At 43.8% G+C, this 26,249-nt stretch overlaps 1 protein-coding gene and 1 long non-coding RNA gene across 2 annotated transcripts in view; one reads left to right on the top strand and one right to left on the bottom strand.

Moving 5' to 3' along the window:
* Nucleotides 1-1,701: 1,701 nt before the first annotated feature.
* LOC130198209 (tripartite motif-containing protein 16-like) overlaps nucleotides 1,702-26,249 on the bottom strand; it is a 167,709-nt gene continuing 143,161 nt past the window's right edge. Inside the window, exon 2 of the mRNA XM_056421356.1 lies at nucleotides 1,702-3,897. Within this exon, the coding sequence (XP_056277331.1) occupies nucleotides 1,994-3,676 (1,683 nt within the window). The 5' untranslated portion in view covers nucleotides 3,677-3,897 and the 3' untranslated portion in view covers nucleotides 1,702-1,993. The remainder of the gene's footprint in view (nucleotides 3,898-26,249) is intronic.
* LOC130198243 (uncharacterized) lies at nucleotides 9,700-14,610 on the top strand. Its single transcript, XR_008832584.1, has 2 exons — nucleotides 9,700-10,750; nucleotides 12,884-14,610. It is a non-coding gene; the product is annotated as an uncharacterized LOC130198243 (long non-coding RNA).

Genomic DNA, 26,249 nt, shown 5'->3' with positions numbered 1-26,249 from the left:
CATTAGCTCCACATGTTGGCGAAACTTTCTCCATGCGTCGGGCAGGTTAGATGACTCCCAATACATCCGTGGCGTGGGGACGCCTGCGTTCTCCATCTTCCGTCGTCAGGTTCAATGAGAAGCAAACTATTCTGACACCATGTAATATTTACGTGTGTGGACTGACATTTAGTTGTCTAAGTAAAACACTCGGTACTGTGTGATCATATACGGCGCAGTATGCGTCCATCTTTATTCTCTGATCTGAACCTTGACCTGGATGACATCATTTATAAGCGACACTTCCTTGAACCGGAAGTCAAGGTACTCCAGGAAATATATTTATTTTCACTCGACTGAATTTATTGCAGATAGTTTTATTTATTTATTAAATAAGCAAATGAAATATAAAGAAGCATGTTATAATTAAACCACACAGCAATGTCACGAATGAACATTAAAATGCGTCAATAGCAATAATCTAACAGTGTAATATGTTATAATCTGACGATGACTGAGCCCATTTTCGCCCAACGATAAATACTTTTGGAGAACCACTTGGTGTTCATGTTCTCATAGAACCTTGCAGACTTTGACTGGAGCCAGAACCTTTGAGCAGGATTCTTTGGTCCCGGAGCGTGTGTGTTGCTGCTCGTCTTTCTGACGTAAACGACCTGAAGACGTCGTGACGCCTCCTCCTGAGGATGGAGCCGAGGCCACGCCTCCTCCTGAGGATGGAGAGGCACAGCGACTCCATCACTCGGGGCAACGCCGCAAAGGAGAGGTCCTGTCTGTGAGGGACGAGGCGACCGGAGAGGCAGACAGGCACACAGACAGACAGACAGACAGACAGACAAGGGAGTGGGAAGCTCACCTGGGCCTTTCTTCCTGTAGTCAGACACACCTGAGAGAGCACAGTGAGAGAGCAGCCATCTTAGCGTGGGCCTTTTATTGTTGCTGTCAACAGGTACATTTTATTTAGTGTAAGTGGGCGTGACTCCTAAATGACCAACACATTGTGTGACTGTATACGTTATGTTTTTATTTAACCCCACATGGTTTACTTTCTTGTCTGTGCACTTTGATGCATGTATTAAATGTAGAAGTGACTCCACCCGTCTGAGTCCTGTGTTTCCGGTCCAGTGGCCTCTGGCCCCAGTGCATTCTGGGTGTTTCCCTGAGGGGGAACCAGAGGGTTGGCGCCGCTCTTCCACAGCGACACCGTGAGTCAGGACACAGTGGACCGGAAGAGCAGAAGCACTCAGCTGGGGCGCTCACCTCTTTCACATCCCTGGTTCAGACCCTTAAAGGCACAGCACACACACCACATGCAGGAAACAGGGTCACACTCGTGACCTCCAGAGGAGCCGACCTCCGGGTTTGAGAAGTGAAGCCGACGCACGGAAAGAACCTGAACGTCACATGAAACCTTCAGTGAAGTCTGTGAGACGTGTTGGACCACCACCTCAGTTATGGAAAAGAACGATGAGAGATTTACTGATTGATTATGATACTTTATTTTATAATGCAACACAGTACATCATGTGTACGTTGATTGGGAAAACAACAACAACAACATTTAGTCTCACAAATGTATTTATAGAATAATTTGCATGAAGTTCTAAGAACAAAATACCTCCTATAAAGAAGCTCTGGTGCTTTCTCTCTTTAAGACCCATGCAGAGGAAGAGAAACTTAAATTAAAGAATATATCAATAACAATATTCATCATTTAGAGCTCAGAGCATTTTACATTTCCCTGCAGATAAATATGAGTTCAGGTAAACAAAGAGCATCATGAGCAGTGAGAGCCTCCATGACTCAACACACACAGGAAGGAGCGCCACCTACAGGAACTCAGACACCTACACAACAAGGAGAAGATGGACAAGTCCCGCCCACAAGGTTTGATTGACAGGTGAAGAAAAGTCTGCTCAGCAACGATGATGGAAACAAAATAAGTTTAAGACTTAAAACACAGACATTAACCAGATGTCCCTGAACTCACTTCTGTCTATTTGAGTTTACTGAACTCAGCAGTGACTCCATGAGAATAAAACAACCAAAGTCCAGCATAGAGAGGCTGAGTGAATGTGGTCTGGACTCTGTGGAGGAGAGTCATGGTGTCAGAGACGCTGTAGAAGGACAGAACACCTGCTCTGTGATCCAGGTACACTCCTAATCTGGAGGACTGAGGACCAGAGACGGGAGTTTGGACTTTGTTGTGAAGAAATATAAAACTGTCATTGTCACAACGTAACGCCCAAGATTTATTATTGTATCCAAACCCACATTCATCCATGCTCCCTGTTCTGCTGATATTCTTGTATGAGACGGCTACATAAACTCCTCCTCTCCACTTCACCTCCCAGTAACAACGTCCAGTCAGACTCTCTCTACTCAGGACCTGCCACCTTGTAGTGAACCTCTCTGAGTGACTAGAATAAGACTGTTCTTTACTCATTAATGTTGCTTTTCTGTTCCCATCAGATAATAACAGACGTGTGTTTGCTGTGTTTGGATCCAGAGTGATGTCACATGAATACCTTAAGAATCCAGCTCTGGTCTCGGGCTCTGCTTGTGAAGGAGACAGTAAAACGTCCACTTCAGTCACTGCCAGTGAGACGTTTGTCCACTTGTCCCCCAGAACGTCCTGTAGTTTATCTCTGACTTCTGACACAGCCGCCGTCACGTCCTCAAAGTGTCTCAGAGGACGGATATCGATGCCGGACGAGTGTGTAGACTCAGCGTGGTGACAGTGAGGGGTGTGGAGTAGTGGGTAAAACTGCTTGAGATCCTCTGTGTGTGACAGCAGCTTCAGCTCAGCCTCGTTCCTCTTCAGCTCAGTGATCTCCTGCTCCAGCTTCTCCTGAAGCTCTTGGACTCGACTCACTTCAGTTCTCTGCCGGGATCTGACCTGCTGCTTCACGTCAGAGCTTCTGTTCTCCATGAGCCGGATCAGCTCAGTGAAGATCTTCTCACTGTCCTCCACTGTTTTATCAGCAGAGAGGTTGAGGGCCTCCACCTCCTGATGGAGCAGCTTCAGGTCTTTCTCTCGGTCCTGGATTCTCTGCTGGATGTTGAGTCGACTCCCCTCCAGCTCTCTCTGCCTCTCGGTCCTTTCTGCTGCAGCTGAGACTGTGTCGTGGCCTTTATGTTCATCCATTAAGCAGAGGTAGCAGATACACTGCTGCTCAGTACTGCAGAAGATCTTCATCTCCTCTTTATGACGAGAGCAGATGTTCTCCTGGAGCTGGTTGGAGGGCTCCACCAGCTTGTGTTTCTTTAATGGAGGTGAATCATAATGACGCTGAAGGTGTTTCTCACAGTAAGAAGCCAGACACACCAGACAGGACTTGAAGGCCTTCAGTCTCCTCCCAGTGCAGACATCACAGGCCACATCTTCAGCTCCAGCATAGCAGTGATCAGCAGGAGCAGCTTGGAGTCCAGTCTTCTTCAGCTGCTCCACTAGAGCTGCCAACATGGTGTTCTTCAGCAGGACAGGCCTCAGTGTGAAGGTCTGCCTACACTGAGGGCAGCTGAGGAGTTTCTTCCCCTCCTCTTCCTCCCAGTGGGCTTTAATACAGTTCATGCAGTAGCTGTGTCCACAGGGAATAGTCACCGGATCCTTCAGGAGATCCAGACAGATGGAACAAGAGAAGGTTTCCCGATCCAGCTGAACTCCTTTCTGCTCCATTTCACCTCTCAGGAGCAACGACTGTCTGAGTTTCACTTCCTCAGAAGCGACTCTGCTTTGACTTCTGATGTGAACAACATGTGACGGTTCAGTGAACGGGGCGTGTCAGCTCTAGTGGGAGGGAACCAGGAAGTGTGTGGACAGAGTGCAGCCGCCTGTGTTTGAGAGCAGGAGGAAGAGGGAGGGGCTTATCAAGCTGTACTTCATTCCTGGAGGAGGAGCTGAAAGAGGGAGTGAAGAAAAAAATAGTATATTTAATATTCAAAAAACAACGTTTTGCATGTGAAACATCCCAAAGGATAACAAATGTTTTGTCAGTCCGACTGAGTAGCAGGTTAACGTTAATGAAGCAGATGATCACATGGAGCACCACTTGATATCAGATGGAGAGCTGCCCACAGGGTGAACCACACGGATGACTGTCCACCTTCAAGTTTATTATTCATTATAAATATGTGTGTGTGATCTTGATTGATTTTTGTCGAATCCCAGTAAAACTCTTAAAAACTGAACTATTTAATTTGGTGTTTTTTCCCCACAACAATTGAGCTCTGTAGCTGAACCTGGTGACTAGTCCATAAACCTGAGTTACAATAATTAAAATAGAGCCACCGGTTACACATCTGTAGTACTAGAACCACACAAATGGACCCGTGCGTGACCCTTTCAGTCACGTGGGTCGAGGTCACCCAGAGGTCAAAACCCATTACAGTTTTTCTCAATTGCTAAAACACTAAAACCCATTGGTTGAACAAAGTTCTCAGTTGCCTGAACTGATTTAGCTAATTGTGCAGTCTGTTGTCAATACCGTAAACTATTTCACAAAATACAATTTGCAGATCTCACTTAGACTTTTCAGCAAAACTCTAAACACATCCTCAGTCCCAAAACACATTCTGCCCTCTAATGCACACGTCATCCATACTGTGAACACAAGGGGCAACGATGAAATACAAAGAGAGAACACACGTCATGGATCAACACAATCACTCTAAATGGATTTAACTCGTATCAAATGATGTGACACAACCAAAATAAGCCAGTGGAGAGCAAACAGGTGGTTGAAGGTGGGAAGGAGAAAGTCTGAGAATGGATAGAAGAAACAATGTGAGAGGATGAGGCAAGTGTGTATATGAGGTGGGCGATGAGGAGGAAGAGGAGGAGGGGCAGTGTGCGAGGTGGGCTTAACGAGGACCCAAGAGGAGGGCGTATATGTGGGTGGGCGAAGCGGCGAGGAGGAGAAGGCTAAGCAAGAGGAGGGCCACGAGGAGGAAGAGGAGGCGGGCGTAGATCTCTGGTGGGCGGCGAGACGAGGAGGCGTGTCACGAGGTGAAGAGGAGTGCAGGCATGGGCGATGATAGGAGGAAGAGGAGGAGGGGCATATGCGGCGCAGGTGGGCATGTACGAGGAGGGTATGCGGGCGATGAGGAGAAGAGGAGGGTGTATGCGGTGGCGAAGGGGAAGAGGAGGAGGCGAGGGAGGGCGAGGAGGAGGAGAAGAGGACACAGAGTGTACAACCCCGTGGGCGACCCTGGAGCAGCAGCCAAGACAATGTGATGGTCCACAGACGAGGCATGGGCAGGACTTGCAGGAACTCAGCCCGATGTGTAGCCGACAGTTGTCGTCGCCATGGTGGCCGGCGCTTCCAGAAGCGGGGTCAGGATGCTCCGATGCCTCGGTGGTCATACATGTTCTGGACTCACGCTCTCTGCAGCTGCTTCAAAAACACAGGCCAAGGAAGGCTTCTTCCCCGGCGCCTCAGGAGAGGACATGTTGCTTGTAGTGTGGACTAAGAAGTGCTCCTCGCCCCCGAGAACCAGAAGAAGCCTGTTGGTGACATGTTGACTCCCTTCACTGGAGGAGGTGTCGACTGCGGAGGCCCGCAGTGCATTGGAGGCTGGATCATGGACCATAGACTCTTGCGCAATGGGGCCTTGGACCATCCTGCTTTCTAACCCAGATTACGCATGACAGGAATGGACGACCAATACACTGTTGACTGGTTGCAGCTTCATCCCCAACAAAGAACAAGAATGACCGTCCTGACAGAGACAAGGACACAGCTGTGAGCTGCAGAGTGCAGTCCTGTAACAATAGGGTACAAGGAGGAGGAGAGGAACAAAATAAATGGCAAAGAGCAAAGCACAGGAGAAATCATATCGAATGTAGCGACTCATCAAACATGTTTTCCTTCGTATGAAATTTATTCTGAGATTAAAATCTACTTCTCCTGAGAACTATCTGTTTTGAACAATGTGTTTTCTATTTATTGGTGTATTGTTTCTGACTGCTTGATAGTATTAATATTATGGATCACTGAATTCATGATTTGAGAGCAGTGTTTGATTTTGAGCACAGGTCAAACTGTTTTTTTGAGTTTTCCAAGAAATGTGTCTTTCGTATCGAGAAAACTGAAACACTGGACACCAGTGAGAAACATCCACGTCACTCACAGCCACGCCCCTTCGTCACGGTCCAAATCAAAATCCACGATCGATCCTGTCAACAGAAGTCCGTCACGTTTACAAAGACATGAGTTCAGGACATGTTCACCTCCTTGAAAGAAAGAAGAGAAAGAAAGAAAGAGGAACGTGCCTGGCAGCGAGCCGTACTCTCAGTGTACATTTGGGGGCAGGTGCTCAGGAGCCAAAAGGGCACCCAATGCTGCAATTGCAACCAGAGTTGAGCATAAGCAGCAATACACTGATGATGCAATACATCCTCCACCTGCATTTCCTCTGGCAGCATCAGACCACTAGCTTACATTTTCCTCTTTATGAATAGATGAATTATAATATATGTAGTACAAAGCGTTCTGATTGTCCCATGGTGGTCCTTGCCAGCCGCCTGCCCTCTGGTGTCTGGGATCTGTTTTCCTCAGCGTCGTGTTTCAAAATAGGCGATATTGATGAACATCAACAAGCCAAGAGCAGTGGTCTCTCAAATCAGGCCTGCAGGCCTGATATGGCCTCGCCTTCACATTTGGCCCCGGCCCTCTGAACAAGAGAGGCCTTTAGCCTATGATTTGTTTTTTTCAGCTCTGGCTACACGCAAATCCTAGACTTGTGGATCAGCCCCTGTTGAATAGAACGGAATAAGAACTCTCTCTCTCTTTTCTCTCTCTTTTCTCTCTTCTCTCTCTCCTCTCTCTCTCTCCTCTCTCTCTTCTCTCTCTTCTCTCTCTCTCCTCTCTCTCTAAACATAACTAACGTCAGGCAAACAGCTGGATGAGGCTTTTGAAATCACAGAGTTAAAAAAATGTTTTAGGAAACGCCGGGACCAGTTGTGACGCCATGTTTTCAGCAGCTCTTAATGTTAGCCAGGTTGATCACAAAACAACGTGCCAGGGATCAAACATCTTATGCCATGACTCAGGTGTTTGTAGGCATCGCAGGCACGTGCACAGATAGCGCCTTTGTGGTGCGTTCAAGCTCCCCTTGGTTCTGGATGGCTAAAGTGCCCTTTAGCTGGAGACACATTGTTTTCTATTCATCAGTATTTCAGAATAAAATGACCTCTGTCATCAACTCCCACAAATGTGTTTTGAATATCCGAGGCGAGAGTATTTATTTGAGTTCTTGTGAGAATTTCTCCCCACTCTGCTCCGCGTCACTGAGCCCCCATCTCCCTCCTCCCCACCTGCGCCTCCCTCCTCCTCCTCCACTTCCTACTTCCACGTAGTGTTTCCCTCGCACCTCCTTCTCCTCTGACCAAGAGCATCAGACCAACAGGTCATGACGTTGTTTTGTAACCACATTATGGCGCTGCTGAAAACATGATCGTCATAACTGGGTTTTTGCTCTGAAAAAGAAACAAACAAAACCAGAAACCATGATTTCAAAGCCTTGCAGCTGTTTACTGGACGTTTTATGTTTGAGAGAGAGAGAGAGAGAAAGAGAGAATTCTTTTTGTGTTGTATAAATGTTGTTTAGACAATACCTTTGAAAGTATGTTTATAAATTTCACAAGAATTCACAGCCAGAAATAGCAGTTAAACTAATTCTAACAATGCTAGCTCTCGTCATGCTATCCTTGTGCCCTTATTGTTTTATGTGTTATCTCTTTAACTCCCAGGTTTCTCTTCAGCACTGTAGCCAGGCTGACAGAGAGTCACAGCTCTGTGGAGCCGAGCATTCCTATAAACCTTAGTGGTAATGACTTTATGAACTTCTTTAATGAAAAGATTTTAACTATTAGGGACAAGATTAATAATCTCTTGCCCATAACCAGTGCCAATCTGTTCTCAAGTGGAATGGCCTTGGAAACCGCTGTATGCCCTGGTGTATATTTGGAGGATTTTCTCCTATCAACCGTGACCAATTATTTTCAACGGTTTCTACTTGAACACGTCTACCTGTCTCTTGGACCCCATCCCCGCGAGGCTGCTTAAAGACGTTTTGCCTTTAATTGGCGGCTCTCTATTAGATATTATCAATGTGTCTCTGCTAACAGGCCACGTACCACACTCCTTCAAGGTGGCTGTTATTAAACCTCTCCTGAAGAAGCCCACTCTGGATCCAGAGGTATTGGCTAACTACAGACCGATCTCTAACCTCCCCTTCCTCTCCAAGATCCTTGAGAAAGTGGTCGCAAATCAGTTGTGCGACTTTCTACATCATAATAGTTTATTTGAGAAATTTCAATCAGGATTTAGAAAACACCACAGCACCGAGACGGCACTGGTGAAAATTACAAATGACCTCTTAATGGTGTTGGGGAAAAATGTGTTTTAGAAGTTCTCTCTCCTGGAAGGTATCAACAGCTGTCGCTCCCATCTGTCTATGGGGGATAATCTAATCCTGTGTGGGGTCATGTGAAGAGGTCACAACCAAGAGGTTTTGACCACCGTGTAAACCTTCAGGGGTCTCCTATTACTTATTTAGTGGTAGCAGATGGACTCTGGAATGTGCACGTCTTGGCGATGTGTATAAGAAGGAACGAGCCGATGAGAAGTAGCATTAAGCCGGAAGCTCCTCACAGAGGAGGGTTCAGGGCTTTGCTCCACTCAGCTGGGTGTTTCCATGACTTGGTTGATGTGATATACTTATTTGTTCCATGACTTATTTGTCTAGTTGAATCACTTGTCCACTTGTTTGTACCTGGCTCACATTCTGATCATTTGTGAACTTGTTACTATATAATAAAGTGTGATAGGACCACCGTGCTTAGAATACTCTTGATTTCTCACAAGGCAGGTGGAACATTTATTCCACCACAAATGGCGACGAGGATTTGGATGGACGCGCAGCGCTGGACTCCGGCTGAACGGCAGATGGCCATAATATAGATGAATCCTCCCCCGAGGTTGAGAAGCTGCCGTTCAGACGGAGACCAGGACTGCCGATCCAACCCAGTTGAAGTAACAACGAAAAACACGCGGTGAGAGATTAGGATTATTTTGAGATCAATCAAGTCATGAAAATGGAAATTGGAAATTTTTAAAAGAAAAATCTCACAATCAGATGTTGTTAACAGACGTGTTTTGAAAACTGTTGGGTTCTCTAGTGGTTGTAGGCACCAGTTTGGCGCACACTTCTCAGGGAAAACAGTTAGCAGTTTTTAGAGATAGCAGCGGTCGCTTACTTGCCTTAGTCATCCATGTGTATTGTTTGAAATTTTGTATAGAAAATTTATTGACGCACACTGCGACATAATACACGAATGATTAGAGATGTGTAGTGCTCAGAGTAAGAGTGAGACCGTTGAGAGCCATGTGGTCCCCATCCTTCCGCCTCTGTGTAGGTTTATGTCTGATCGATATCCTGGAAGCTTGGATCAAATGAAAAAGTGGATAGAGATTGGTTTTCCATCAAACGGAAGTTTGAGTGAAAATCAATTAAAACAGTTGGAGGTATCACTGGGGGAAATGGAGAGGAACGCAACAGCTCAGCATGCAGCCTTATCAAAGAAAAAGCCGACAAAGAATGTTAACAAGTGTCATTGCATTCACCCAAATACTGTGTATTCTTGTCTTTCTGAGATACTGAGAGAATCGGTGGCTCCAGACCTGGATTCCGCCCCTTTTTGCTCCGCCAGCCTGCTTGCAGCAGCCGTCTCAGTCAAATGCAGCTTCATCGGACACAGTCCAAGAGGGACACAGACTCTGGAACAATGCAAAGACCATCTGAAAGAGCGTTTCGTGAGCGGGACGAGACCAAACTCCGGCAGATGGTGAGAAAATCATATGTTCCACTAACAGATGTCATAAAGCACGCTGAACATGCTAAGGCGGAGTTGCACAGAAAAGAGATGCTTGCAACGATACACGCTTGCAAGGCAAATACGGAATATTCCTCCATGGCAACTTGGGAGGACAAGAGGTCGAGACAGAGGCAGAATGGATCTGAAGATATGATTCAAGTGTGTGCTACAACTGCGGAGGGCATGGACACTGGCGAACAGAGTGTCCGGAGCCCAAAAAGGAAGACCCGCTTTCGACACGGCTGAGCGGAGGGAGGCGGGGGAGGGGCGGATCCCAGAGACGGACAACCCTCTCCAGGACAAACAAGTAAGGCACACTACACAAAAGGGAAACAAAAGAAGCAAACTTTAACATTGATTTTCTAACCATCTTTAAAGATGTTTTGACTCAGAAGCTAAAATCTCATTTGTAAAATTGAAATTCCCATTATTTTAGGCTATAAGAAATAGCTCAAAACCACTCTGTAGCGAAAAGAGTGAAAAACTAATATTAGACCATGGAGCTTCAGTTGCTCATGATCTTTTCACATTGCACACAGTACTGCAGCAGGAAATTATATGCAGCCATTACATTGTACATCCCATGTGAGCGTAGGGCCAGACAGAATATACGAGGAAGCATGGTATGATCAACAGGTAGAAGCAGAGAGTTTAGACCTGAAGCATGTTTACTGGTCAGAGAAGGCTGCTGCGGTGTCTGTGTCTCTCTCTCCATCCCAGGGGAAACTGTTCCTTGGAACCACTCCTCACGTATCATTGGCTAAACCGTCACACTGGAAAAGGCAGGATCTGGGTCCGTGTTACAACAACGTATCAACCTCTTGGACTTTAGACCGGGTGCAGAAGACTCGAGGATCGAAACTAGCGCTATTGGTAATGTATTAAACTACATTGACCATCACAGTAAGGGTACACGAAGAAAAAAGAAAGAAAGAAAAGAACAAAAGTACCACATGGGGACCAACATGTCTAAAGGGTTTTCATGAAAGACCAGGCAGGTCCCATAGAGTGCTTAGTGAAAACTTTGGAATTCTATAGACGATGTATTAGTTTATATAATATTATATGTATGTATTGTATTATATGATGAATTACAGCCATAAAAGGAGGCTTGTAAAATTAACACAATCTAAACATTTGGCAGATAATAGACATAAAACTAGTCTACAAAAAGAAAATGGAAACGTCAATGTGCACTAAAACAAGTAATTTATCTGGGACATGTGATCACAAGAGAGGGCTATTTCCTCTCTCCCAAATCGTATTGTGGTAGTGCAATCACTACCAAAACTAATTAAGAAGAAACAAATTATGTTTTTTTAATTTTTTTTAGGAACGACGTCATACTACAGACAGTGGATCCCAAATGACTTAGAAAGAGAGGCACACCTCTCGTCCATGGTAAAGGCCTCAGTGAACATGACTGACTGACTTAGACTATAAAAGCAAAAGACAGAAGAGAACTTAAAGACCTCCTTACTACAGGCCCGACCGGGGCCTGCCAAGACCAAACTTGATATGTATTTTATACATAGACCGAAATGACTGTTATATGAACTCCAGTTGTGTCAGCCTCATGGAGGGAAACTTAGGCCGTGTCCGACTTCTCTTTGACATTACTTTGTTGTCACAGGTCTTCCTCTCTGATTGCAGCAGCTGGAGAAGCCATGGATTAACATCACGGGACATTGTGGGCTATTCTGATGTCACACTTATAGTCCCGCATGCAGTTTCCCACATCTTCCATGCCAGAAGACTTCTCACCTCTGCTCAGAGATGGTTCAGATATCATGTTAGAATAGCGTGACATTACGGTAAAACGCTGCGATGAACTTAACTCAACTACACTTCTTCCGACTGCAGATGATGGAGAGCCTCATGATAGGGTCCAGGTATGGCAACAGACATGCATCCCGAGACCTGATCTGTTGGACACACCTCCTTCCAATGCAGATTCAAGCTATCTGTAGCTATCCAGCTCACCCACAACGGGGCAGCGGTCAGGTTGTATGCTACATCACATCACACACTTGTTGGTGTCAGGCTTACTGCACACCGATCAGAACAAGCAGCAGAGCTGATTGCACTCACAGGGGAATGTAAGGTAGCTAAGAAGGTCAAACTAACAATTACACAGGTTCACTTCATGTATCTGGAACGTACATGACCTTGGGCCTCTGTGGAAGACACAGAGGATTTCTAACAGTGGCAAACCTATCACACCACACGGTGGGTTTCAGCTGTTTTCAGTCGTTAAATGTGAAGCTCACATCTCTTCTTTTGACCTGTGTCAATAGTAAACATAGTGGCAGATCTGGTGGCAAAGGCGGCAGCCTTATCGGGCACCCCTTTTCCCCACATAGACTGATTCCAGTCCTTAGGCAGATCTTTCCACAATTCATTCTTTTACCAATGCCAGGAGCGCTCCCGATGGAACGCTCTGGTGCCACTCTTTGAGTCGAGGGTTGACAGCCCAGACGGCAAGCCTTGTTTGCCACGCGCTCTCTTCCATACTTCTAGATTTTCTCATGGAGGAGACCACGTGGCAAAGGGGGAATGTGTAATGCTCTAAATGCAAGTTCATACACTAGAGCATTGTTAACATTTGCAATAAATAACAACAGCAGGGTCACCGCCCTGCAGATACACTTTTTGAACAGTTAGTAATGTATTTTAAATCTCAACGTTTTTAGGTTGTAACATCAGGCATCATTGTTCTTATCATCCTCAATCAGCTGATTGAGTTGAACGAGAAAGTGGTACTATTAAATCTAAACTAGCGAAATGTTGTGAAGAGACAGGCCTATCTTCGGTGAAAGCACTTTCCGCGAGTGCTTTTTCACATGCGCATGCGAATCAGGAACAAACATGGCCTCAGCCCTTTTGAGATAGTGCTCGGGAGACCCCCTCGCACTGGACTGGGTCCAGTAAGACACGCTTTGACAACTGATCATAATGAAGACAGCATGCTAAGATATTGTGCTAATCTCTCATCCTCACTCTCAGCACTTCACACACAGGTAAAAGCTGCACTTCCCTCACCAGCCACTGCGATCCAGCATCACCTGAAAACAGGAGACTGGGTGCTCATCAAGGATCAAGGAGGAAGCACGGGAAGCAGAGACACTACGCGGGTCCCTTCCAAGTACCCCGACAACGGAGACGGTGGTGAGAGTGGAAGGAGAACAACGTAGGTCTACGCCAGCCACTGCAAACGCATCCCAGATCCAGAAGGAGAAGGAGCAGCTGCTACAGGCCCGGACTAAAGGGGAAGGGTGAGAAAAGCGAGCGCCTTCCTCCATCAAGTAGCATGCCAAGCTACCGACAAGCGCACCATAGCAGTGACGTAACCAAGCACCTCACTCATTTTATGTGGCTGGGAAGAGAGAGGAGGGGAGCAAGCCCATAGTTTCTCAAACCGCAAAGCTGTCATATATAAATCAGTGTGGTAGGAGGCGAAATCATGTGCGAAGGTGTAGCCACCCAAGAAGCAGCAGCGATGGAAGAAAGATCTCCAGCATCAGGACACTCCTTTGAGGAGCACGGATGCAGCCAGAGCAAAAGCATGCACTCACTGCTTTCTCTGAACACGACAGCAAGGATACTGTTCCTGAACTTTGAATTTCAATTACAAGACATAAACGGCAAAGATACCAGCCCGTTTCATCTCACGAAGAAGTGGCAGGAATTGCCCAACAGGACGATGTGTTCCCTCTCCTCGTCAGATTGATTGATATGTTAATATAGACAAACAACTTCATCAAATAATATGTGAGGGGTGGTAAGTGGCCTACCAGCAGGTCAGTAAAGCACAGCCAAAACCAGCACCTATTGGATACATGTACTTTTAAGCCCAACACAAGGTCTATTCAATTAGAAAATAGGTATACAGAGCATACCTTGAGTCAAAGTCAAGCATTCATCTTGGACTAAAGCATAATTGTACTAAATCCTTAACTAAGACCAGACCTAGAGGTGGAGATTCACCAACCCAAAACCATCCATTCTGATCTATTCTGTGACTAATATCAGCTGTCATGGTAATTTCTACGTGTTAGGATAACTAATTTGAGAATAGTGGGTAACTAAACAAGATCAGTACATAGTGGGTATTAGTAGACAAAAACCATACTTTGCACTCAGAGGTTAATGATGTAATGTCTTGAAATCTTTGGGAATCTACCTCACTGATGTATGTCCTACAAATGGTTGTATACTAACTTTTGACTATCATTTTTCAGTTGTTAAAATTGTCAAGAATGACAAAAAGAGTGAGATGTTGGGGAAAAATGTGTTTTAGAAGTTCTCTCTCCTGGAAGGTATCAACAGCTGTCGCTCCCATCTGTCTATGGGGGATAATCTAATCCTGTGTGGGGTCATGTGAAGAGGTCACAACCAAGAGGTTTTGACCACCGTGTAAACCTTCAGGGGTCTCCTATTACTTATTTAGTGGTAGCAGATGGACTCTGGAATGTGCACGTCTTGGCGATGTGTATAAGAAGGAACGAGCCGATGAAGAAAGTAGCATTAAGCCGGAAGCTCCTCACAGAGGAGGGTTCAGGGCTTTGCTCCACTCAGCTGGGTGTTTCCATGACTTGGTTGATGTGATATACTTATTTGTTCCATGACTTATTTGTCTAGTTGAATCACTTGTCCACTTGTTTGTACCTGGCTCACATTCTGATCATTTGTGAACTTGTTACTATATAATAAAGTGTGATAGGACCACCGTGCTTAGAATACTCTTGATTTCTCACAAGGCAGGTGGAACATTTATTCCACCACAAATGGCAGCAGATAAAGGACTCCTCTCTGTCCTGGTCTTGTTAGACCTTAGTGCTGCATTCGACACCATTGACCATGACATCCTGTTACAGAGACTGGAGCAGTCGATTGGCATTTCAGGCACGGCACTAATTTGGTTTAAATCCTATTTATCAGATCGATCTCAGTTTGTATTTGTAAACGATGACGCCTCGATAACCACCAACGTTAATCACGGAGTTCCACAAGGTTCTGTGCTTGGACCAATTTTATTTACCTTATACATGCTTCCTTTGGGCAATATTATCAGGAAACACTCCATAAACTTTCATTGTTATGCAGATGACACTCAACTATATTTATCGATAAAACCAGAGGAGAGCAACCAACTCTGTAAAATTCAAGCATGTCTTAAAGACATAAAAACATGGATGACCTGCAACTTCTTGATGTTAAACTCAGACAAAACCGAAATAATTTTAATCGGCCCTGAGCACCTCAGAGATCAATTATCTGGTGATGTGGATTCTGTAGACTGACATTGCCCTGGCATCCAACACCACTGTAAAGAATCTTGGCGTTATCTTTGATCGACTTGTCCTTTAACTCCCACGTAAAGCAAATCTCAAGGACTGCATTCTTTCATCTCACGTAATATTTCACAAATCAGGCATCTTGTCTCAAAAGATGCAGAAAAATTGGTTCACGTTGTTACTTGAGACTGGATTACTGCAACTCCTTATTAGCAGGCTGCTCTAATAAATCTCTTAGGTCCTCCAGTTGATCCAGAATGCTGCAGCTCGTGTTCTCACTAAAACTAAGAAAGAGATCACATCACTCCTGCACTAGCTGCTCTGCACTGGCTCCCAGTAAAATCAAGAATCACTTTTAAAATTCTTCTCTTAACCTACAAAGCCTTGATTGGTGATGCTCCATCATATCTTAAGGAGCTTGTCGTACCATATTGCCCCACTAGAGAGCTACGCTCACTAAATGCGGGACTACTTGTAGTTCCTAGAGTCTTAAAAAGTAGAATGGGAGCCAGAGCCTTTAGTGAAAGAAGATCTCTTTTATGGAACCAGCTTCCAATTTCAGTCCGGGAGGCAGACACAGTCACCTCGTTTAAGAGTAGACTTAAGACCTTCCTCTTTGACAGAGCTTATAGTTAGGGCTGAATCAGGTTTGCCCTGGTCCAGCCCCTTGATATGCTGCTATAGGCTTATAGCTGCCGGGGACGTTTTAGGATGCACTGAGTACCTATCTCCTCTTTTTCTCTCCTTAAGGATGAATTTTCATCTCTCAATCACACGTTACTAACTCTGCTTTCTCCCCGAAGTCCTTTTGACTTCACGTCTCATGGGGTCATCGGACCCTATGAGACGGCATAGATCCTATCTGCCTGATGGATCGTCTGGGTCGTGGAATTCCTGCTCATGACTACGCCACTGTCCTGTTGAGACTCCGCCCTCCTCCTCCCCACCGCCATCTGCCTGATGGATCGTGGAGGTCTCCATCGTGGAATATGCCTACTATGAACTATTCATACACTCTGTCATATTCATTGAATGTATTTTAACTCTAAATCTGTCCTTCTGTACACATTACATCTATTGCATCTGTCCATCCTAGAGAGGATCCTCTCTGTTGCTCTCCTCCAGGTTTCTTCCTTTTTCCCCTGAAGGGTTATTTGGGAGTTTTTCCTGGTCCGATGTGAGGTTTTGGGGCAGGGATGTCTATGTGTACAGATTGTAAAGCACTCCGAGACAAATTTGTAATTTGTGAAATTGGGCTATACAAATAAACTGAATTGAATTGAATTGAAAGAAGAAAAAGAGGAAAATAACTTTTAAACTGTCCCGAATGACACGTCTAGTGTGTGTGGCCAATGCTGGATGTGTGCGGCTCTATAGAGCCGCACGGTGCGACTTCCATGAGCCTGAACATGCTACATGTGCACTAATCCGCCGCTGAAAATAGTCCCCGGACATGTTCACTCCTGTTTGAGGAACGTTTTGCGAAGATTTATATTTATTTGTGACCTTTTATATTTAATATGTTCGTGTTTAGTCGTGACCAATGGAAGTCGGACACAAACACGTTGTCAAATTTTCTCTTTTCATGAAGTTTGTTAACGAGGTAAAAAAAAACGGAATAGCATCGTCCAAGTCGCCCCCTGGTGGTCAGCAGAGAGAATGCAGCTTTAACACGTGAAGCATAGACTTCTATACAACCAGAGGAGTCACCCCCTGGTGGTCAGTAGAGGGAATGCAGCTTTAACACATGAAGTATAAATGTTACTTTGTGAAAATAATTGCTGTACGAATGCTTTTGACCAAAAAAAGTTATCTGCCGATGAAGGTCGTGCGATATGATTGAAAATGTTGGTGTGATGACGATATGAAATTAATGTCAGAGAAAATGTCACGTTTTTCCCGACTATTAAATAGACTATTTCTAATAGGCCTTTTAGCTAATGAACTAAAATAAGATATGATTCCTCGTGTTTTCTTGGAAGGAACTCGGTCCACTCTGCATTTACCCATATTAACGCTTAAAGATTAAAATCTGCTTCTTCGTGAGCGCGTCGGAAGGAGAAACGGGTTTAGCGAACTAATTAAATCACAGTCAGTGAAGAGTGTTGAGCTCCGGCTCCCAGCCACTGCCGGCGATGTGATTCATCGCGCGATGCAGCAGCTTTTGGGACTCTTAGATGGACACGTACCTTTTTAAATCGTGATGTCTTCGGGGATCTAAATGGCACAAAATGAAAAAAAAGCGTCATTGTTTTTTTGACATGTGTTTCTATTAATTACAGCCCCGCAGACCTCCGTGTATTCAGTGCATCTTATCGATCAATGGTCCTCCCCTATATTACAGTTCATTGAATGAACTAATAGAGTTCACTGTCTGCGTAGAAGCTTAGAATTAAGCCTCTGGAAGCGCCGCTGGATTTTTTAGAGTTCGCTATTTTGGGCTGATTATCAAACATGTTGGAAAATTACATTTATTTAATCAAATTAAAAATGTAAAAGTTGACGGTCCAAGCCTGTGAATAATTCAGAAACAGGTCTCTCTCTGAGCATCACTAAGGACACCATGGTAAAAAAAATACGTACAAAAATCTCTATTTTTCTCAATCAAGGATCCCGTTTTTGGAAACTAAACTGAGTGTTTCGGCGCTGCCGGTGGGAAACGATCGGGTCCTCACAGCTGGCACGCTTACTGGTAATTATCTCTGTCTGTGGAGAGTTTGCCCCCCCCGCCCCCCGCTTCCCCGTCTCTTCCATCCCACTCGAGATCTAACGAACATCCTGCGTTTCATTCGCGTACGGGCTTGTTAATAGAAAAGGTTTGAGACGAATGAACAGCTCATTACAACCAATTAACATTCAAAAACCTCTTCTTTTCCCCCTGACGATATCAGAGGAGACGACAAATCTTAAAACCCCAATTAGTAATTTTTCAGATGGCTCAATGGCATCATAAACCTGTAATGTAATGAAAAAAATCTAGATCTGAATCGATGTTATTCTAATGGCCAGCAGGGGGCGGCTCCTCTACGTTGCAAAATATATATAATATATCAGATCGTATAGACCAGTCGTCCTCAAACTTTTAGATATTTATATGTATATATATATATTTATATATTTATATATATATTCATATATATATATAAATTAGGGCTGTCAATCGATTAAAAAAAAGTAACTAATTAATCGCACATTTTGAAAATCATTAATCGCGATTAAAAGGTTTTTTTTCTTCTAAAGACTAAATCTTCTAAATGAACGAGTAATCCCTTTGTATTATTTTTTAAAGACCAAACTTCACACAGAGCTGTGTTTTCAAAGAGGCTCCTACCTATAAAGTGCCAGCGAGGTATTTAATATCGTGGATGATAAATTGTTTCTTCAGTGAAACATCCAGATTAGTTTTTAAAAAAAAGTATATTGAGACCCCATTGGTCCTGTCATCTTTAACACTGAACAGCAGAACCAGTGGCCTTGGTAACTGACTGACATTCACATATGTCACGTTAACCCTCTGGAGGCTGGGCTCATTTTATACATTTACAAAAATGTAAATTCACCTTTTAAAGACTTTTGCATATTACACATCCCCATGTGTTATACATCAAACATTCCAGAACAATCTCAGCTCTATATATTGAGGCACATTGTCCTCGCGCCGTGTTCTCTGCTCTCTGACTGACAGGCTGCTAATGAGCCTTACATGTTTGGTGGGAGGTCCTTGTGATTTACTGAGTGTTCATTGGTTGTTTTTTCGCTAAATGTTGACAGACAAACGGATTGACCAATCACATTGAAGGTTTCGTGTGACGAGTTCTTTCCGCGCCGCGTCACCCAACCCGTCGCCCCTCTGTTCCTCTGTGTATCAGAGGGGGAGACGGGAGGAAGGAGCGGAGGAGGAAACCCGACTGATTTCGCGGAGAAATAATTGTTTTAAAAACGGAAACAGTGTCAAATCGCACTGCCGCGGTTTGACACTGGATTAATAAAGTATATAAAAATAATAAAAAAATTGCGTTAATTGCGTTACAAATATTTTAGTGCGTTATCACGGCCACATTAATCGCATAGATAACGCGTTAACGCTGACAGCCCTAATATAAATATATGTATATATTTAAATATACAAAACAAGTTTGAAGAACAACATTCATAATTCAAATAAAAATCATTATTTCTAACCTTGTCAATATTCATGTTGCAATTAATTAGAGTTTTCATGGAAAACACCAAACTGTCTGGGTGACCCCAAACTGCTAGTGTATATTTTATTGAATAGTTAAGAAATAACCGTTTTTTAAAGGATTTTTTTGATCGGGTGCTAATTTTAAATATATTTTTAAATCTCACGGACCCCCTGGAGTGCCTTCACGTTGGTCTTGAAGTCGATGAGAAATTAATTTTTTTTAATCAACAGTTGATCTCGTGCTCTCAGATGTAAGCGTGGCTCATGAGAGGAGGACTTAAAGGCGGATTGTAATTAATATTCGAGGTCGTCTGGATTCTGCCAGAGTCGAAGGCCTGCCGCCTCTTTCTCACCCTCCTCCTCCTCCTCCTCCTCCTCCTCCTCCTCCTCCTCTTCCTCCTCATCCTCCCACCTCTCCGACCGGCCTGATAAGAGTGTGCAGAGGTGGGATTCTATTGGCTGTTGGACAGCCGGGCTTGTGAGGCGATGCGTATCGGGCCGAACGGAGAGGGGGGGGGGGATAATCCTTTTCATAAAGTACACTCCGGCTGCTGGCAGTCATGTTTAAAAGATGTTGTCCTCCGCTTCGCCGTTATTTTCCATCCCGGATTAGCTCTGTTTTTCTCCCCGGGCTATTTTTCCCATTAGAGATTAGACCGCCGTTATCTCCCAAATTAAGGAGGCGAGGTGGGGAGAGTCCAGGCGCGCTCAAGAGACGCCCAACGCCGCGAGGACCCGCCGAGCATCTGCACGCTGTCTCTTGACTTTTAATCGCCGCTCCTCCGAAACTTCCGCTTCTTTTTTTTCCGACCCGTCTGTCTTCCGGTGGATCGGAGACGCGGCGGCGTGAAAAAAAATGTGTTTGGTCTTCGGACGCGAGCGTTTCACCGACAACCTTTCAATGGCATGACATCATTATCCAAAGCGGCGTTCACTCATGTTACCGTCACACATTGTAGACGCAGCTACAGGGAGTAACCCAGGGATAAGTGTCGTGCTCAAGGACACATGGACTAGGGTGGGGATTGAACCGCCAACCCCCTGATTGAGAGACGGCCCGCTGACCACGGTCACCCCATCGACCCGCTGGAGTCACCAACCCACGGAAGTATTTGAGGGAATGAGAGAGATGAGTTCAGACTCCTTTACGTTAGATTCAAAGTCGTCTTTCCAACCTTCTAAACGTATTCCAGGTTTTCCCGTCAAACTTTTATCGTCACATTAACGTAAAGAAATAAGCTTCTTTTTTTGTTTGCACTACAAGGTGCATTAACTGTTTATCCGCTTAAATAACAGGGTTCGTACGGTCATGGAAAACCTGGAAAAGTCGTGGAATCGTAAAATTATTATTTCCACGCCTGGAAAAGTCCTGTGAAAAAATAATCCCCAAAGTTTTGGAAAAGTCATAGAAATGTGTTTAATTCATATTTTCATTTACACTGAGTTTTAAAGAATGAATATGCTTTTTAAAGAATCATACTCGCACATCTTTCCACGCTGCAAGTGAACGCACCTCAAACTAAAAAGACATACATGTTTATTCTTTTCATCAAACTATTGTCTCTCATTCATTTGTTATTTAAGGTTTTATATACTGTATGCTTTGGAATTGTCTTTGTTAGTTTAAATACAACAATTTATCACTTTTTCATGTATATACTGAGATTTAAAAAAAATGTTGGTCATGAAAATTTGTTTTATCGTCCTGGACACCCATTGGTCGACATGTGTATGAACCCGGATATAAGTGGACGGTTAGGACACAAACGATGTGATTTGAGATCAGTTTCACTCTTTGAAAAGAGAGAAATCTTCCAGTCTGACGGAGAGACCAGAAAACCTTTCTGCTCCCTCGCCTCTATAATAAGATAAAGCAGGGGCGTCAAACTCATGTTCACCGTGGGCCACATCAGCATCATGGCCGCCCTCTTAAAGGGCCGGAAACACGTTATGAACTCCTCGAATATATTGTTAATTAACTCTCTTTGCATTTGATTATTGTTTATTTGAGTGTAGAAATATTGTACATAAGAAAATGTCTCTAATATTACAACATTGATCCATTTATTATTAAACCCTTCAAAATAAAAGCACGGGATATTTTTCTTCAATTTCTTTAAGAAAAGGGGACCACGTGTCTTTAAACATTGAATCGGGTCAAATTGACCCGAAGGCATCAGGAGGGTTAAAGCCGTCAGGGGGCCGCATTAAAAGCGATGCGGAGGGCAGATTCGCCCACGGGGCCTCGTGTTTGACACCTGTGATCTAATGCAAGAAAGAGACGCCGGTTGCCAATTTTCTCGTGTTTGCGAATTCGGCGATAAGCGCCGTGGCCCCGCCCCCTTAAGCACGGCTATGAAGGCCGGCCCCTCGTTTTCCATCATGTGTAATTATCCCAGCGGGAAGCCTCCATTTTTCAAAAAGACGCTGTCACCTGAGCCGCACAATTATAGTCGATATCCTCGGGATGGTTTTCGCCGGCTAAACCTCTCACACACACACACACACACACACACACACACACACACAGTGGCATACGCACACACACACCTCCAGGCTGACATTTACAGAGGCCGTCTAGTTGTTGGATATCACACACACGGGCAGGTGGGAAGCTATTTTCTGCTCAGCGGGGGGATCCTCCTCCTCCTCCTCCTCCTCCTCCTCCTCCTCCTCCATCTCCATCTCATCTTCCTCTCCAATTACTGTCTTTTTCTGTCTTCCTCTGTGTCATTGTTCCTCTCCTCGGCTTCGTCTTTTATCGGATTAGAAAAGGTTTCACCGCGTCACGGATGATGATGACACTTGTTTGTTGCTTCGGTTTACCCTCGATCCAGGTGGTGGCTTCCTTACATCCCTTCCTTGCCTGGCTTCCTTTCCTTCCTTCCATGCCTCATTTTCTTTCTTCCTTGCCTCCTTGCCTGGCTTCCTTCCTTCCTTGCCTACTATAACCTCCTTCCCTGGCTTTCTTTTTTTCCTTCCTTTCCTTCCTTCCTTTCTTTCCTCCCATTTCCTCGTCCTCTCCAATTTCTGTCTGTTTCTGTCTCCCTCTGTGTCATGTTGCCTCTCCTCGGCATAAAGATTTGTGAAACCTAAGATGTGTGTGTTGACTCTGTATTTGTTTGCGTGTTCACACACACAAACACACACACACACACACACACACACACACAAGCTTTGCCGACGGCTGAAGTTTAAAAAACGTTTTTTTAGCTATATATATTTGTGTGTCATGATTCCTTCTGGTCACATGACATCTATTGTTCTGTCCTTCCTGGAGAGGGATCCTCCTCTGTTCTCTCCTGAAGGGTTCTTCACCTTTTTCTCCCCATGAAGGGTTGTTTGGGAGTTGTTCCTGATCCGATGTGAGGTCAAAGGTCAGGGATTAAATACAAAGGTCGCATGGACCTGCTTCCGAAAATCCTGCCAGTCGGCTTCGATATCTTGGAAACATCGGTCGCTACGGGGCAACCGCATGAAACCGCCCCGTAAAGCAGCTTCACGTCGTCTTGTCTGCGTTACAATGTTCAAGTTTTACTTATTTGTTCTTTTTCCAGAATGTTACGCCTCCCGGTTCACGTTAACTCATCGGTTAAATGAGAGGTGAACACGCTTAAAAAACCAGAGTCACGAAATGTCCTTAAAACGCCATTTACGCTCGTCACGCTCCTCCCTGTGAGATTCTAGGCGCTGTTCTTCAATTCCTTCTCCCATTGTTTTGTTTACCAGTGAATATATAGAACTGTTTTCTTTTTCAGTCAGAAAAAAAAATATTCATACGGCATAAATAATATAATTTAATCACCTAGCTTCAGCTTGATCGACACCTACGCTGTGTTTTGTAATGCGTACGTAATCATATGAAATATTCACAGCGCTGATGGAGAGTTAGAGTTGGGAAATATGAATTAATTCACCTCGTGCGACTTGAATCCTTTTGTGTCGGCGCCAGAGATCAGAACCCCTGGCAACCCCCCACACACACACACACACGCCGATATGCACCACGTCTCAGCTTCACCTCCGCCGGACTTTTCCAATGGAATCAGAGCGCCGATCAAATCCATATCCACAGCCCATCCATTACACGTCGCTGGGAGCCGGGTCGGACGCGTGATAAAAAGGTTGTCCGGGGGGGGGGGGGGGCGGCTCGGCGCCATTACTCACCGCGCGTCACATCGGCGAAGTTGTTTGTGCCCACCCCCGAGGTCGGAGTGATGGATGATTCGTTTACAAGACTTTGAACTGAGCGAGACGAAGACGGATTTCGGTAAATCATCGCAGGAACCCCCCCCCCCGTTTTCTCAGAGCCCGAATGAAAAATGTCCCCCGGGTCGTCGTGATGGACTCAGCCAGATCGTCACGGGCACTGTCGCTTTTATTGACTCCACCCACATTTTAAAATCAAAGCAAGGAGTTCAATTTGACATGAATTTGCTCAATTAAAATATATAAAATGTGATTTATATCAACACATTTTCCTTTTATTTTGTTTGCAATGTATAATTTATTGTTAATGATTAATTCTCTCTAAGTACCACAATGTTGTTTAATGCCTCTTTCAGCTCATAGAGCTGATTGACTTTCGTGACCGTATATCATTTCAGTGAACATGTTCGCTCAAAACTTTGAAAATGTACTCGACGCTGACTTTCGAGAAGCAGTCCACGGTTTCTCCTCCTTTTATTTATCTGGGTTGATTTGAGCACCAACAGCCCAACGCTGTGAGGCCCGCCGCCCTTACTTGGAGGAGGCCTTCTGACCGTCAGTGTCTTCTTCCTATTGGAGGGTGAGAATCACTCGACTCTTTTCCTCTGGCTCGGCGTCACAAGATGCAAACTTTAACAATTAATTGCTCTCTTCGAGAAGGAAATGGATTTTTGCGCCTAAAAACAAATTCTTCACAGAAACCAAAATAATAGTTTTGTCTACAGACAAGCTGCAGTGGCTGTTTATATATATATTTATTTATAAATATATACGTATAAAATATATAGATATCAATTAAATATATATATATATATATTTATATATAAATATATATACATATATATTATGTATATATTTTTGTTTATATATATTATATATTATATTATTATATTTATTTATGAATATATATATATATAAATATATCTTTATATATAAATCTATAAAGATAGATATATAAATAGATATAGATATATTATTTATCTATTTATATTTATCTATTTATATATCTATTTATATATAAATATATATATATATTTAAAATATATATATATATATGTATATATATTAGGGCTGTGAAACGATTACACATTTTAATCAAATTAATCACAGGTTTCTGTGGATTAATCATGATTAATCACATATTACCGATATTCTCGGTATATTTTTGTGAGAACATAAAGATTTATGACAGAGGGTGCAAGTGACTTTTCGTCGTCGATGTGGCGCTGCGCCGACAACGGAGCTCTGCGGCGCGCGAGACGGAGATGGGTCGTGTTAGCGACACGTAGAGACAGAATGACATGCTGCTGGAGGCGACCAACAACAGACGGATTGGAAGCTCATTCTGCGCATGCGTTTAATGCGTTAAAAAAATTACTAATTAATCCTGTAATTTAATCATAACGCGTTATTTTTCACAGCACTAATATATATATATATATATATATAAATAGATATTATACTGTAATATAATGTATTGTGTTACATTGGGCTGAACCATGTTGTTTTTCCGGTGGGTGGTCGTGCATTTGTGCACAACAATGATCATTTGCCACAAAATGCCCACAGGCATAAACGCAGCTATAGCAATAATGGGCAAACTCTGTCCGGGGCCCGATGCTCTCAGGGCTTTCAGTGTCACCTGCCAGTGGAACACGAGTTGCATGGAAGTCTCATGTGGCTCACAAGAAGTACATTTATTTATTTATCTAGCCCGATATCACAAATGTTCCTCCGGGGGGTTTATAAAAGTTTTTCAAGCAAACAACACAAAAATCTATTTTCAGACCCTCGAGAAAAACTCCAACACAAAATACACCGTGCTCAGATTCAGCAGCAACAACGGCTAAAATAATAACTAGAACATTTCTCAAGTATTTAGATGGTGTGGCAACATTTAGATGGTGTGGCAACTACCAAGAGGTGTTTATTATATATATGTATGTATATATATATATATATATTAGGGCTGTGAAATGATTAAAATTTTTAATCGGATTAATCACAGGTTTTTGTGGATTAATCATGATTAATCACATATTACCGATATTCTCGGTATATTTTGTGAGAACATAGAGATTTATGACAAAAGACGGATATATACATTTATACATTCTTCTATACAATGGTGCTGCAACTCAGCAGTTATTTAGCAGTTTTCTTCCATATGGAACATTAATACATCTTCATCCTAAACAGAATGTTTAACCCTCCTGTTACCTTTCAGGTCAATTTGACCCCATTCAATGTTTAATATCGGTGTTCTTTACAATTTGACGCCAGGCTGTTTCTTTCACTGTGTCAAACATATAAGAAATATCAACTTTTATTTATTTAAAGGGCTATTTATGTAGTCAACAAAACAAACATAAAGTACCTCACACCTCTAAACTTGGGAAGCAATATTAATTCTACAATTTTCTGGGTTTTAATTGCTGGGGTCTAAGTATTGAGAGGGTAAAATATGTTAGTAAATGTAAAGGTAACAGGAGGGTTAAACAGAGCATTTTTCTCTTGTTTGTCAACCATTAACTCCACCATGATACAATCTAAAGGTGGACAGATTGACAAGTGATTTTTTTGCTCGGTCCCATGGGAGGGGCTCTTCGCCCAGCGGAGACATATGAACGCCAAAGACAAATGACTGCTCTGTGGAGATACATAACAACATTTGAATAAA

Source organism: Pseudoliparis swirei, chromosome 8, assembly GCF_029220125.1.
Source record: "Pseudoliparis swirei isolate HS2019 ecotype Mariana Trench chromosome 8, NWPU_hadal_v1, whole genome shotgun sequence".
NCBI classification, from domain to species: domain Eukaryota; kingdom Metazoa; phylum Chordata; class Actinopteri; order Perciformes; family Liparidae; genus Pseudoliparis; species Pseudoliparis swirei.
Note: the sequence above shows the minus strand (reverse complement) of the source record. Positions and strands in the feature narration are given on the sequence as shown.